This window comes from Talpa occidentalis, unplaced genomic scaffold, assembly GCF_014898055.3.
Source record: "Talpa occidentalis isolate TD23 unplaced genomic scaffold, MPIMG_talOcc4v2.1 talOcc4.13, whole genome shotgun sequence".
In the NCBI taxonomy this organism is placed as follows: domain Eukaryota; kingdom Metazoa; phylum Chordata; class Mammalia; order Eulipotyphla; family Talpidae; genus Talpa; species Talpa occidentalis.
In genome coordinates, this window is record NW_023601322.1 from 58086561 (window position 1) to 58100395 (window position 13835).

At 44.3% G+C, this 13835-nt stretch overlaps 1 protein-coding gene across 1 annotated transcript in view; it reads right to left on the minus strand.

Annotated features, from left to right (window-relative positions):
* Window positions 1-3475, minus strand: part of LOC119242880 (pre-mRNA-splicing factor RBM22-like) — a 6542-nt gene extending 3067 nt beyond the window's left edge. Inside the window, exons 1-4 of the mRNA XM_037508322.2 lie at window positions 3080-3475; window positions 2599-2652; window positions 1586-1615; window positions 295-427 (exon numbers count right to left, since the gene is read on the minus strand). Coding sequence (XP_037364219.2) covers window positions 295-427; window positions 1586-1615; window positions 2599-2652; window positions 3080-3133 — 271 coding nt within the window. The 5' untranslated portion in view covers window positions 3134-3475. The remainder of the gene's footprint in view (window positions 1-294; window positions 428-1585; window positions 1616-2598; window positions 2653-3079) is intronic.
* Window positions 3476-13835: the final 10360 nt, after the last annotated feature.

Consider the following 13835-nt stretch of genomic DNA (forward strand, 5'->3'; position numbering starts at 1 on the left):
AAAAGTTCTGGATCTAGAAGGAAGCCTAGGCAAAGAAATTACACTGCCTCTACCTTCGTTAGAGGGACATACATCAGGGAGGTTTAGGCCAGTTCTGACTGATTCCCAACTTTTCCATAAGTTCCTAGTACTGTTCAGGAGGGCTCTACAGTGTACTAGTTAGCACAGTTCTCTTCCTGGGAAAACAGACCACAGCAGATAGTCCAATGTGTGGGTGACAACCAGAAACAGGGTGAGAGATTTAAGACAAAGAAAGTCTGTTTTCTTTCAGATCTACTGGAGAGGTGAACATACCGTACTCAAGGTCCAAGAGGCAAGTCTGACAAACATTCTTCAATTTACTGCAGGTTTGGCACACTTCAGTCTTCTTGAAACGCATGCGGACCCCAGGGCACCAGCGAAATACTGTGAATGGCCGTGCACAGATCTTCAACACAAAATAAGAGCCACAGAGTGTTAATGGTCCTGACCTAGACAAATAATCCAGGAAAATTAATAACAATGGGCGACTCAGAGAAAGGATCCCTGACTAAGGTTTTAGAAAAGACCTTTAGCTATCATCTAATCTAAACATCATCTCATGTTTCAAATCCATTTGCAATTCACTTCTCCGGTAATGGTGCTAACTTAACAATGTAAAAAAAAAAACCTCACAAAAATGAAATAATCAAAAGTCAACATCCTCCCCACCTATCTACAGATAGCCAGGGGTGGGGGAGTAGAGTATCATGACTTTTTTTTTTAAAAAATTTATTTATTTATTTATACAAGAACTGGGGTACAAATGCGCAGGAGGGTGAGGAGTCAAGAGGAGCGAGCGACAGAGCAGAGCAGGAACAGAATAGGCGGAATGACGAAATACAATGCTGAGGGGAGCAGCGGGCACGACAGAGAGGTCTGCTGCACCATGTGGGACCCTCACCAGCCGGGATTGAACCAGTGCTGCAGAGGCTGCGGACAGCTTCACAGCGCTGCACTCAACCGCCTGTGCCACCAGGGAAGGCCCAGTATCAAGACTTTTAATGACAGCTATGACCTTCCTCCTGGCTAAAATGCTCATGTGCATAGTTAAATAACACAGTATATAATCTCAGGGGAGGTCAAAGACCATCCGGACACCATGTTAAGAATCCCTATGTTGGACCTCCCTGGTGGCCTAGGGGTTAAGTCTCAGCGCTATCACCGCTAAGGCCTGAGTTCAATCCCCGGCCAGGAGTTAACCCACATATGGTGCAGCAGACCTGTCCTATCTTACTGCTTCCCTTAGCAATGTATTTCAGTAAATCTACCTGGTCTACTCCCCACTCTGTCTCTGGTGAATCCTCTTACCCCCTGCATTTCTGGCCTACACCTCAGTTGTTCTATGCAAAAAATTAATAAAATAAAACTGCTTAAAAAAAAAAGAATCCCTGTTAAAAAAAGTCACATTCTGACCACTCACACTAAATAGCTACAAAGCTAAAGAGCATATAAATGATATTTGAAAGTTGTATAGCACTTTTATTGGAACACCTCAAAGTGCAGCAAGAGGCTAACTGATAGAGAAATGGAAAGGAAAACATTGGTCTTTAACAGACACACTTACTTTGCATTCCTTCCCATACTTTTCTTTGGTCTGAAACAGAAAAATAGAAAAGACCTGGAGTTACAGAAAGGAAAAAAAAAACAATTGCTCCATCCCTAAATACAATCCAAGAAATATGTCTGGAGATTCCTGGCATCCTACAGAGGAGGGAAAAACCTAAGCTTTATTTTTTTTTTTTGGGGGGGGGATAAGAAGAAAGAAAGGGAGAATAATATATTCTATATATGGCTCTAACACTCGGACAGTATATGTCTTTCCACAGCCACAACTCTTCAGGCTCCTAACTCTTTCCCAAGAACTAAAATTCCTAACTGTTTCCACTATCCCCATATCAGGGAAGATACAGCCATAGACAGTCCATTGTACAATGTTTAGACAGAAGATACTACTGTAGATTCATCTTGTACTGATTCCCTCAATGTAGCAACTGTTCTGTTTCCACAAGCTATCCAAACACAATGAATGCTTCAATATATAAATACCTCTAAAAAAAAGCAATCAAGATTCAGTCCTAACCTGATTGTGAAATGTTAACTGCTGCGAAATTTACCTTTATTTATAAGGATAGGGGTTGCCTTACACAAAAGACTACAAGGTGCAGAGGCCAAAAGGCATTTTATTAGGAGTCAGGAAGCTTAGTTTCTAGTCCTGGTTCTCCTGATAACTTGCTGAGATCCCTAGAGTCAAAATATCTGAATTTAAAACCCAACTCCACTTCTTACTTGCTTTATGAAAAGACATACTCTCTCAGGCTGTAGTTAACAAGGCTACCTCCTAGGCAAATGCTCCACACATATTAGCTATTATTGTGACTGCTACATCAAAGGATTGTTGCTGAGTTGCAAAATTTAGAGAATAAGCATGACAGTTCTTTGCAAATCGTCCTCTTTGGATTAGTAAGGGAGCATCATTACTTCTGCTTGGCTAAGAGAAACACTTCACCTACAGTGTGCCAACATCACCACATTGATAGAACGTGAACAATAACACCCATTTCATACTTGATCACTCACCATTCGGATATATGGGTTTTCTCCAAGACACGTCTGGCACAGAATGGGGAAGTCCTGGTGAAAATGGGAAATCTGGTTGAGGGCCAGGCTCAGAAAACCCTGCCAACGCAGGCACACTCATTGTGGCGGGGGGAGGGGAGGCGAGGAGCTAGGTTGATGAACGGGCAGGAACCAGGGGCCGGCACGGGCCGGGTCGCGGGAGGCGGCGCTGTCTGCACTTCCGGCAGGTGGCGAGAGAAAAGAAAGCAAGCTCCAAAAGGGGACAGAAATGGAAACAGGGCTGGTCTCGGACCCTGGCTAAGCTCCCTGGCTCCAAGTCCGCAGGAGTGCTGCCCTCCGGGCTCCTGCTCTGTCCCAGCTAGGCCGCGGCGCTGGCTCTTCCCCGGAATTCCCTGGGCAGCGCTGCAGCCCCGCTGCTGCCCGCCCGTAGGAGACCCGGCCCCGCCGCCGCCTACTGTCCTCCTCCGACAGGCACACTCACCGCATCCTCCCAGTTCTGCCTGTTGTAGGTGTTGGAACCCAGAGAGGTCGCCATCTTGAGAGCGTCCGGAGGTAGAGGCCGCTTCCGAATAGGAAAAGAAGACCGCCACAATCCCGTCAGGCCCCGGGGCTGGCGCCCGGATGACGTTGTATTTACGCGTCGCTCGCGCCCTTAAGGGCGAGACCTTGTGAGTCGTGATGTCACTTTCCGGGACTGTCTTCCCTTGGCACTCGAAATGCCTGGTTCTTCTTGTTTGGACCTTCCCGAGAGTGCCTTGGTCGCTCGGGATGACGAGCCACAGCACAACTGGTTAATTTAAAAATTGAGTGAGGGAATGAAGGAGCTAGGAATGACAGAGGGGCCGGGAGGGCAAGCAACGTTAGCTTTCACTGAGCGCTCCGGGGAGAACGTCTGGCGTTTGAGGCTCTTATTCTCTGTGACGCGTCTGCAGGGCTGCCAGCGTTAGCTGTAGCCAAAATGCAGACTTTCTGCTTACATTTTAACTTCATAGAAACGGTGAAAGCTACGTTTCAGTATAAATATGTCCCAAACCTACTTATCATAAAATAATTACTTTTTTTATCTGAAAGAAAAATTAAGCTGGCCGGCCTCTATTTTATTTGGCAACCACCACCCTCTGGCAAGGTCGAGTGTCCCTCTTTTATAGACAAGGAAATACTAGCGAGATTAGAGTAGATTCTTAAACATGTTAATCACAGCTTAAGTCCCCACCCTACTGTTCCAACATCTGGGTCACATCGTGTGTGTTCTTTTTGATTATTTCGTGTATGAAAACTGGGTTGGTTTTTCTTCTTTGTGTATCTCAAATTTTTAAAATTGAATACCAGCTACTGCTTTTATAACAGAGCCTAGTAAATAGTATCAATGCTTGGGAATTGTGGCAGTCTAATGCCAGGGTGAAAGAATTCACCAGAGACAGAGTGAAGAACAGTAAAGGTGGATTTATTGAAATACCCTGCAGAGAGGCAGGGGGAAGTAGGGAGATTTAGGTCTGCATGGGAAGGATTTCAGGCTCTCTTTTATACTCTGTTTTTGCTTGGGGCGCCAGTTGTTTGGGATGTCTGGTCTCAAGTGCCGGCCTTTGACACAAAAGATGACTTGGCCCTGCCTCTCCATTCCTGGAGTTGGGCTGGTATTTCTGGTCAGAGTGGCCTGTCTTATGGCCCAGTGGCAACCTTACTGATTTCCTTATCTGTTCAAATCTCCCTCCCCAAACTTGCCTGCTGGGCAAGGAGTGGGGGCTTAGTTTTTAACCTTATTGAATGAAACCCCAGTAGAAATGGGCAAGCCTCACTTAACAGTTATCTAACCCTAGATAGTGCCCAGTGTCCTGAAGTCTCAAACAAAGGTTGCTCATTCAAGATGGTGCCATCCCATCAAAGAGTGCTGGAGCATGTGGTGCACCTGCAAAGAGCAGGCCAGGCTGCAGCTCACGGTGGCAGGTGGAGGTGGTCAGAATTTGGAGGGCAGGAACAGAATATTCTTTTTTCTCGGAGTCTGGGAACAGAGTCCCTTAAGCTGACTTCTGCCCTGCCTTATATCCTCTTTCAGGGTCCCCTACCCTACCTTCCTGATTGGATCTTTTCTTAAGCTGGCAGGTTGGATCATTTCTATTACAAGTCAGTCCAATCAACATTTCCCTTCTACAATCCAGGCACAAATATAAAAAAGAAAAACTTACTGTTTTGCAACTTGTCTGCTGGTGGTGGTGGGCAGAGGAAGGGGAGGGGAGTCTCGCTACCTGTGTGGTCATGTGTACAGCTTAAATTTAGGGAGGAGAGCTGGATTTGTTTCCTGTGGCTGCTGTATGTTGTGGTTCTTAGGTCCATCCAAGAAAGAATTCAGTAGAATTCCCATTCATTAGCATATGGTAAGTTTATTAAAGAAAAGATAAAAAGAAAAGAGAGGTGCTGGCATAGAAACAGACAGGCAGAGAGCTGCATCCCACCAGGGCAAAGGGTATTCCTTTATTGAGTTCTTTGGTGAAATTACTATGGAATTTATCTCATTGGGGTCAGGGTGGATTGATTGATAATCCTCTCTGCCCCCACCTCTGACTGATAATCCATGTTCCCTGCCCCCACTTAACTATAGGCAAAACTGAGGATCCAGGTGAAGCTATTCAACACAAAAAAGCAGATGGATGTGCTCAGGGGGACACTGAAGAGAGACACTGGAGGGAGGAGACATGTGGAGAAGAGTGTCCTTGCTTCTTGGCTTTGGACTTGCACAGGAGACTTGGGGGACATGGAAGGAGACACATGGAGGATAGACATGTAGAGACACTTGGAAGAGATGTGGGTGAGAGACATGCGAGGAGGCTAACAATGAGAGCTGTCATCTCGCTTTTTACTTTGATTTTTCTCCTTTTGAAACAGAATGGCTGCCTGAGCCTCAGGCAGTTTTGCTGGGCCTGATCCACTGCAGTGTGCTACTTGTGGGCCGCCCCCAGCCTGCTTCAGCAGTAGTGGTTTTCTTGCCTTGCTGCCCCACTGGGGCTCCTGCAATGAGTTTTGGCAGCCAGCCCCATCACATGCAGTCTGCAGCCTGGCACCAAACCCTGAAAGCTATGGCCAACATTTCCTTGTCCAGCTAAGAACAAGTGGCCCTGAGGCTGCAACGGAGAGGCTTACTCTGGCCTGTTGTGAACCAGGGGAGAAAGACCCACATCATGCTGGGCCAACATGGCAGGTTCTGAGTGGCAGAATGCACAGCAGTTTCTGGGATCCTTCACCAGCTCTGGTACAGGCCCCCCTGCATCATTACACCCAGCCCTGCTGAGGTGCACTGGGTGCAGCAAGCCTCCAGTCCTTCCGAGGCCGGCTCTGGCTGTGGGTCCCTTGAGCACACCACTGACGAGCCTACCCTGACCTCAGTGCAGGTCAAGTCTGGGCAGACTCTTTGGGTTTCCCTTTTGAATATGGCACCAGGATCCTAAATAGACCAATCAAGTTTGAGCTTAATGGACCAATCGGGTTCAAGCTTTCCAGCTCCATTCAAGGTTTTGAGTCCATTGAAGAATTGAAAACAGAGTGAGCTTAACCAGCACCAATCAAACAGAATTGAAAACAGTATAATCAGGCTGAACAGATGGGGACCCTGAAGGGGCTATAAGGCAGGGCAGGAGTCAGCTTGATTCATTCAGGAGATGGCTTCAGAAGATGATTCCGCAAACTTCAAGAACTTTGCAGACTCCAAGACCTTCACAGACTTGGAGACTTTCTCAGACTTCCAGACTTCTGTAGATTTTCAGACCCCCAAAGACCTTCACAGAGAGCCTGGCTACTGCACCTGCCTCTGGCCCTGCCCTCTGACACCACCTGAAATGAGCATCATCAGCCTGGGCCAGAGTCTCTTAAAAAAGAGATCATTGCTGTTGGCTTATGTCAACAGCTCCCAAAGAGTTGAAACATTGGTGTCTCTGGCACCACCTCCTGGTGACTGGTGCTGACTGATAACTGGCACTCTGTGTCTGGCTACCTTTGAGAGCTGCCACCACTTTTTATCATCTGGCACCACCTCCTGGTGCTGTTGTGTCTGGTTCTGTTCTGTCTAGCATCTGGTCTTGTGCAGCCTGTCTTTCAGACTGTTGCTGTGGGCTGCTGTGGTGTCATCTTAGGGGCCTCACCTGTGATCCCCTCCAGCTGCCACCATGAGTTGGATCCTGGTCCACTGCTTACTCGTGTGTCACCAGTTCCAGGAACTCATTGAAGGGTGTAGGGTAAATGATGGTGAGGCTTTGCTGCCCTCCCGCCATTAGGATTGATGATGAATCCCAGTGGTCCTGAATGCATGCCTGATGATGGACACCTGGGGTAGGGTGTGGCCATAAGTAGGTGGTGCACCAGGACTGAGACTGGGGCTTATAAGGGGCATCACGGGATGCCAGAGAAACGGAACCATTAGGCACAGAGCAAGCGAGAGACCGGAAGAGAACCAGGAGTGAAGCAAAGGCCACTAGAGAACGCCAAAGAGCCCAGAAAGAGCAAAGATTCGCGGGGTGGGGGATGGGGGTGGGGGTTGGGAGGCTGACCTCCCAGCTCCCTGGCACCCCCTGCCTGCCCTGTACCTGATAAACTCAATAAAACCCTGAAAAAACCACCGAAGGCTCCAGGACTCTCCTTTACCCATCTGCTCGGGTCATAGAGAATCTGCAGTGTGCCCTTCCTGTCCCTACACAGTGCCATCCTGCACAAATGGACCTTGTTGTGGATCACTGGACCCTGTGGACACTATGGGGTGAGCCAGCCAATCAGTTGTAGCCTTAAAAGCTCTCTCCTTTCTAATCTCCCCATTGTTAATAAGCCCCTTTGTTGTTGCACTCTGAGCCTGAGTGGTATCTTGCAATTGTGAAGGCACAGGTGAGAACCCACAGATCTGTACCCCACCTTGGTGTTAGGGGGAAAAGGCAGTCCCAAAGCAAATTCCATACAGGCTTTGTGGACTCCACCCCCACCCCAGGTCAAAGCCAAAGACACTGGGAACTCCAAATCCCATCACAACCAAAGGGAAGGTGGCTGGGACCTGAGGGTGGGGTTAAGCAGCCAGGTGGATACAAAGGCAGACACGTGGGCTTTGGCTCTCCATTTTTGGCCCTCGGCCAGCTCGCGGCGTCCGTCTAGCTAGAGTGACTTTGGGGTTTCCAGGTCGTCGGATCGGGTAGGACTCATTAAAGACTTTATTTCCCTATTTTCTCCCTGAGTTGTACATTTTCCTTATTTCTTTTTCTCTTGTAAATAAACCTTTTATTAACCCTTTTGCGTGTGTCTGTAGTAGAGTATTCATAAGTCCCTTTAAAGCGCGCGGGTGAGGACCCACAGCCAGGAACCCGTTTAATATCGGGGTTGCTCTATAACATTGGCACTGTTTTACTTTCAGCTCAGATTTGCCTGGCCTTTTTTGCCCCCTTCTATGGTTTCCTGTCAGAGGTGCCTTAGACTTAGGACCAATGAGGCCCCAGAGCTTGCCATACTTTGGGCCAATCCTGTTTGGCTGGACATTTACCTAGTGGGGATGGATAACTTTGGATGTTTCATTGGGAAATGATTATCCTTTTTACTCTGCTCTCTCCTTTTTACTCTCTGTCCTTTTTACTCTGCTCTCTATGGACAGCATCTGCAATCCTATTCTTTTACGCTAAGTATGCTTTGTCTTTGTGAACGTGGATGGCCAGTACCTTTAGAGTATGCGTATTTGGGGTTCCAGGGTACCCCGCAGTCTGCCTGCAAACAGATCCCTGGGATTTTTTACTGTCATTAGCACAAATTTGTCCTTTTAACAATTCTTTTATGTTTTTGTTTTTTTTTCCTCTTACCTGCTTGTATGATGGTCAACACTTCATCCTCCCATACTCTGCTATAGATGGTTTCTCCTTGGAGGGGTCTGTCCTGCCTTGAAATTCAGGCTATTTGACTACTCCGCCACATCAGTTCTCCGATGAATCCAATAAAATTTATGATTTTGTCACTTAACCATTTTTTTTCTACTTGAGTGGGGGTGACACTCATCACAGGCAGAAATGGAACTCCTGAGTCATCTCATTTTTATTTAAATATATTTTAAGAGGACAATTTTTTTTATCACTTCTACAAATGGAAAATGAATATCATATTGTGAACATAGTGTAAAATTTTCTGCCTGCTCTCCCATTCTAAGAGGGAAAAGCATCTTTATGGACTTAATAGGCTCCATCACATCACAATGCAGCCTAAATGTTAAACCAGCCTTTCAACCACACTAATGACCAAAGAGCCAGATAAAGATTTTCGTGATGAATGGCTAGCATTTGCAACTCCACAGCATGTTCTTTAGAATCAGGGAAGTGATTAAACTCCAGCATTTGCCTCCCTTTGGCTATGGACAGCATCTGCATCTCTTTTCATTTTGAATAACCTATTATTTCATTGTTCCAACCTATAAAGTAAATTTAAAGTGTGTTTCTTGGAAAACAGTTCTCAGAGGAAAATCTGAGACTGCTTCCCAGGTTCTAAGATTCACACTTGATTCCTTAATAAACTTACTTAATTTTGCTTACCCTCATCTATTTCAGTTGACAGTGTTTAGATGTAGCCTTAAAATGTGATCAAAATGAAACAGTATTGGGCCTCCCTGGTGGCTCAAGGGGTTAAGCACAGCACTATGAAGCTATCCACAGCCTCGGCAGCATGAGTTCGATCCCCGGCCTGGAAGGGAGCAATCCACATGGCACAGCAGACCTCTCCTGACTCACCCACTGCTGCCCTCAGCAGTGTACTACAGTACATCTGCCTGCTCTGTTCCCCACTCTGTCTTTGGTGAATCCTCTCACCCCCAACACCTCTGGCCTGTACCTCAGCTCTTGTATGCATAAATAAATAAATCTTAAAACAAAACAAAACAAAACAAAATGAAACAGTATTTTGTGTCAGTAGCTACTATTATCTGCAAAATGATCTGAGCCAGAAACCTATGTTAAAAACAACTAGGAAGTATTATATGTTATAAAAATAAGATTATTAGGATAATTTCCTCTTGATTTAACCAGAAGGGTAGGGAGAAAACGTGACAAAGAAACAACTTTCTCATTATTTGATTCCATGTTATTTATTTTCTTTGAAATAAGGTAACATTGGTTTACAACACAGTATATTATTCAGAAATGATAGGATCCCACCTCTTCAGGTGTATATTACCATGCCACACTCACCACCAAGGCATCTCTAGTGTTCTGCCACAATCTATTGTGCCTGCTCCTCCTCTGTCCCCTCTAGTAGCTTCAGTTTTACAGCCATATTTACAGGGTTTGTTTTTGATTTGGGGTTGCCTGACTCTCTAAATTCCACACATGAGCAAAACTATCCCCTATTTGCCTTTCTTATTCTGGCTTATCTCACAGCATAACCCCCTCCAGTTTCATCCATGTTGTCACAAAGGGCAAGAGAGTTCATCTTTTTTTTTTTTTTGTTAATAGCAAGCTAGTATTCATTGTGTATTCATGCCACATCTTAATCCACTCATCTGTTTTTGGGCACTTAGGTAGCCTCCATAGCTAAGCTATGGTAATAGTGCTGCAGTGAATGTGGAGGGCATGCACCCCTTCACATTAGTGTTTTTGCATTCTTTGGGTAGGAGTGGAATTGCCGGATCACATGGCAGATCTATTTTTAATATTTTAAGGAATCCATACTGTTTTCCATAGAAGGTAGATAGTGTATGAGGGTCCTTTTTCTCCACATCCTTGCCAGGATGAGTCATTCTCAGACATGGTAGCACGGGCAGTTTTGACTTGCATTTCCCTGACGCTAAGTGATGATGAGCATTTTTTTCATATATCTATTGGTTATCTATATGTCTTCTTTGGAAAAGAATTTAGGTCTGCCTATTTTTTGATGGTTTTTTTTTTTTTTGGTTGAGCTGTGAGTTCTTTGTAGATTTTTAATGTTACCCTATAGTCAGATGTACAATATGCGAGTGTTTTTTCCCATTCAGTATGTGTCTTCCATTGTTTGTTGCTTTCCGTCCCCTCACTTTTATTTAATTATTTATTTATTTAAAGATTTATTTATTTATGTATAGCTGGGGTACAGGCCAGAGGTGGGGGGTGAGAGGATTCACCAGAGACAGAGGGGGGAACAGAACAGGCAGACTGACGGAAGTACACTGCTGAGGGGAGCAGCCGGTGGGCGAGACAGGAGAGGTCTGCTGCGCCATGTGGGAATCTCCCTGGCCGGCCAGGGAACAAGCTCTTGCCACAGAGGCTTGGGATTGCTTCAGCTATTGCCACAGAGGCTGTGCAGTGCTTAACCCCTTGTGCCAACAGGGAGGCCCCCACCCCCTCACTTTTAACCTCAGTGCCCTCACAATGTTTATTAATGTCTACTTGTTTTTGAAAGTGTTTTATGTTATTGAACTGTCTGTTATGTAAATGTCCAGTATTTGTTTCTATCATTTTGACTTACTTTGCTGCACATAATTCTCTCAAACTGTCTCCATCTTGTTAAAAATGGCTGCATTTCATTCTTTCTTTTAACTATATAATACTCCATGGTATGGATAGACCACATCTTCTTGATCAAATTGTCCATTGATGGACATTTAGGCAGCTTCCAAAACTATTATAAATAATATTTTTATGACACTGTGGAACATACAGATTTTCTTTGTTGAAAGTTTCATAGTCTTTTTTTTTTTAAAGACTTATTTATTTTTATACAAGAATTGGGGTACAGGCCAGAGGTGCAGGAGGGTGAGCAGATTCACCAGAGACAGAGCGGGGAGTAGAACAGGCAGACAGACCGAAATACACTGCTGAGGGGAGCAGCGGGCGAGACAGGAGAGGTCTGCCACGCCATGTGGGAATCTCCCTGGCCAGCCGGGAATCGAACCCGTGCTACAGAGGCTGCGGACGGCTTCACAGCGCTGCGCCAACAGGGAGGCCCAGTTTCATAGTCTTTGAATATATCCAAAGAGTGGGCTTGCCAAGTCATACAGTGATTCAATTTTTAGTTTTTAAAATTTTATTTTCCTTACATTGTTATTCATGGTTGTGCAATAAATGAATAAATCCCCACAAATCTCCCACCACCCACCTCATCACCTGTGAACCACCATGGTATTCCCTTGTATTCTTCCCTCCCTTGTTTTGACCCTACACTCTTCTCTCCCTGCTATATACCTTAGATCTATAGTTTGCCTAAAAGATTTGTCTTTTTTTTTTTTTTTTGGCCCTTTGTTTGGTTTCCTTATATTCCTCCTATGAGCGAGCCATCTGATATTTTTCTTTTTCCTTCTGACTTATTTCACTGAGCATAATCTCTTCCAGCTCCATCCATGTTGCTGTGAATGGCATGAATTTATCTTTTTTTTTTTCAGTCACAATTACCTTTATTTTTTTTAATTATATATATTTTTATATCATTTTTCATTTTTGCACGACATACGCATTTTCATCTTGGTTATAGTCCCCATACAATTCCCACCCCCTTGTTTTGATCCTACTCTCTCCTCCCTCCCCCATCCCCCCTAGTGTGTCTCTCGTTTATAGTTGCTTGTTGATTTTGATTTTTACTTTATTATAATTAGTCTTTTTTATGGTCGAACCACTATGGAAAGCTGTCTGGAGGTTCCTCAGTCTACTAAAGATGGAGCTTCCATATGATCCAGCAATTCCACTCCTAAGTATTTACCCAAAGGACACAGAAACATTAATTCAAAAGGGCACCTGCACCCCTATGTTTATAGCAGCACTATTTACAATAGCTAAGCTATGGAAACAACCCAAATGCCCAAAAATAGATGCTGGATCAAGAAGATGTGGTATATATATATATATATATATATATATATATATATATATATATACACAATGGAATATTACTCTGCGATATAAACACATGCAATTTGCAGCAACATGGATGGCACTGGAAGGGATCATGCTCAGTGAAATAAGCCAGAAAGAAAAAGAAAAATACCGGATGGTCTCACTTATAGCAGGAATTTAGAGTTTATCTTTTTTAACTGCTGAATAGTGTTCCACATCTTCTTGATCCAGTCATCTGTTTTGGGGCACGCAGGTTGTTTCCATACCTTAGCTATTGTGAATGCTGCAATAAACATAGGAATGCAGATTCCTTTTGAATTAATGTTTTTGTGTCCTTTGTGTATATTCCTAGGGGTGGAATCACTGGGTCATATGATAGATACATTTTTAACAATTTGAGAAACCTCCACATTGTTTTCCATAGCAACTGGACCATTTTGCATAACCACCAGCAATGTAAGAGGGTTACTTTTTCTTTACATCCTTGCCAGCATTTGTTGTAGTCAGGTTTTTTTTTTTTTTTTTTTTTAAATATAGGCCATTCTCATTGGTGTGAGGTGGTATCTCATTGTTGTTTTGATTTGCATTTCCCTGATTATAAGTGATGTTGAGCATTTTTTCATATGCTTGTTAGCCATTTGCATTTCCTCTTTGGAGAAGTGTCTTTTTAGCTCTTCTGCACATTTTTTGACAGTGTTGTTCACTGCCGGGGACCAGCCTCCGGCAAAATGTCGTGTCAGGGGTTCCTGAAAGGATGAGACAGCCTCGGGGACCTGTAAGGGGCTGAAACTTAAGGCTGAAGGGAAGGGGATGAGGTAGTGAGGAAACACTAACACTTGGATGAGGTGCAAGTATCCTTTGCCGAGAGACTCAGCAGGTCTTTATTTATTCATTTTTAGTAAGCAGAAAAAAAAAATACATTGTCATGTGTAAAGCAGAAACAATTAGTGTATTTTATTCCCATGGACTACTGGCTCCTACGGGTCCCAGCTAGACGGTAGCCTTCAAGGTTAATAGATAAAAAACCAGACCTAACACTAAAACTTATTTTTTCAGCTAGACAATTATCTAAGACAGTGGATAGCCGCCTGTGCATCCATATTAGCTAAAGCCTAAGCATCAAAAGACTATTTTATTCACATGGCCTTCAGTCAGAGACCAGCTGCTACTCAGCTATCAGAACTTTTTCTGCCTACAAACTTAACACAGTTAACTTCATTTAAAAACTTTCCTAAGAAACTTCTAAATAAAAAGGAAACTTCTGAAAAAACAAAACAAGGATATACTATAATTGTTATGCTGGATTGCTTGTCAGATATATACAATAAATTGTCTCCCTTTGTTAAATGGGCCGAATTGTGTAGTAACTAATTTCTAAACAGGTAATTTTCCGTGCCAATTGCTTGCAGCCTGCTGATACATATAATTTATTGCCTA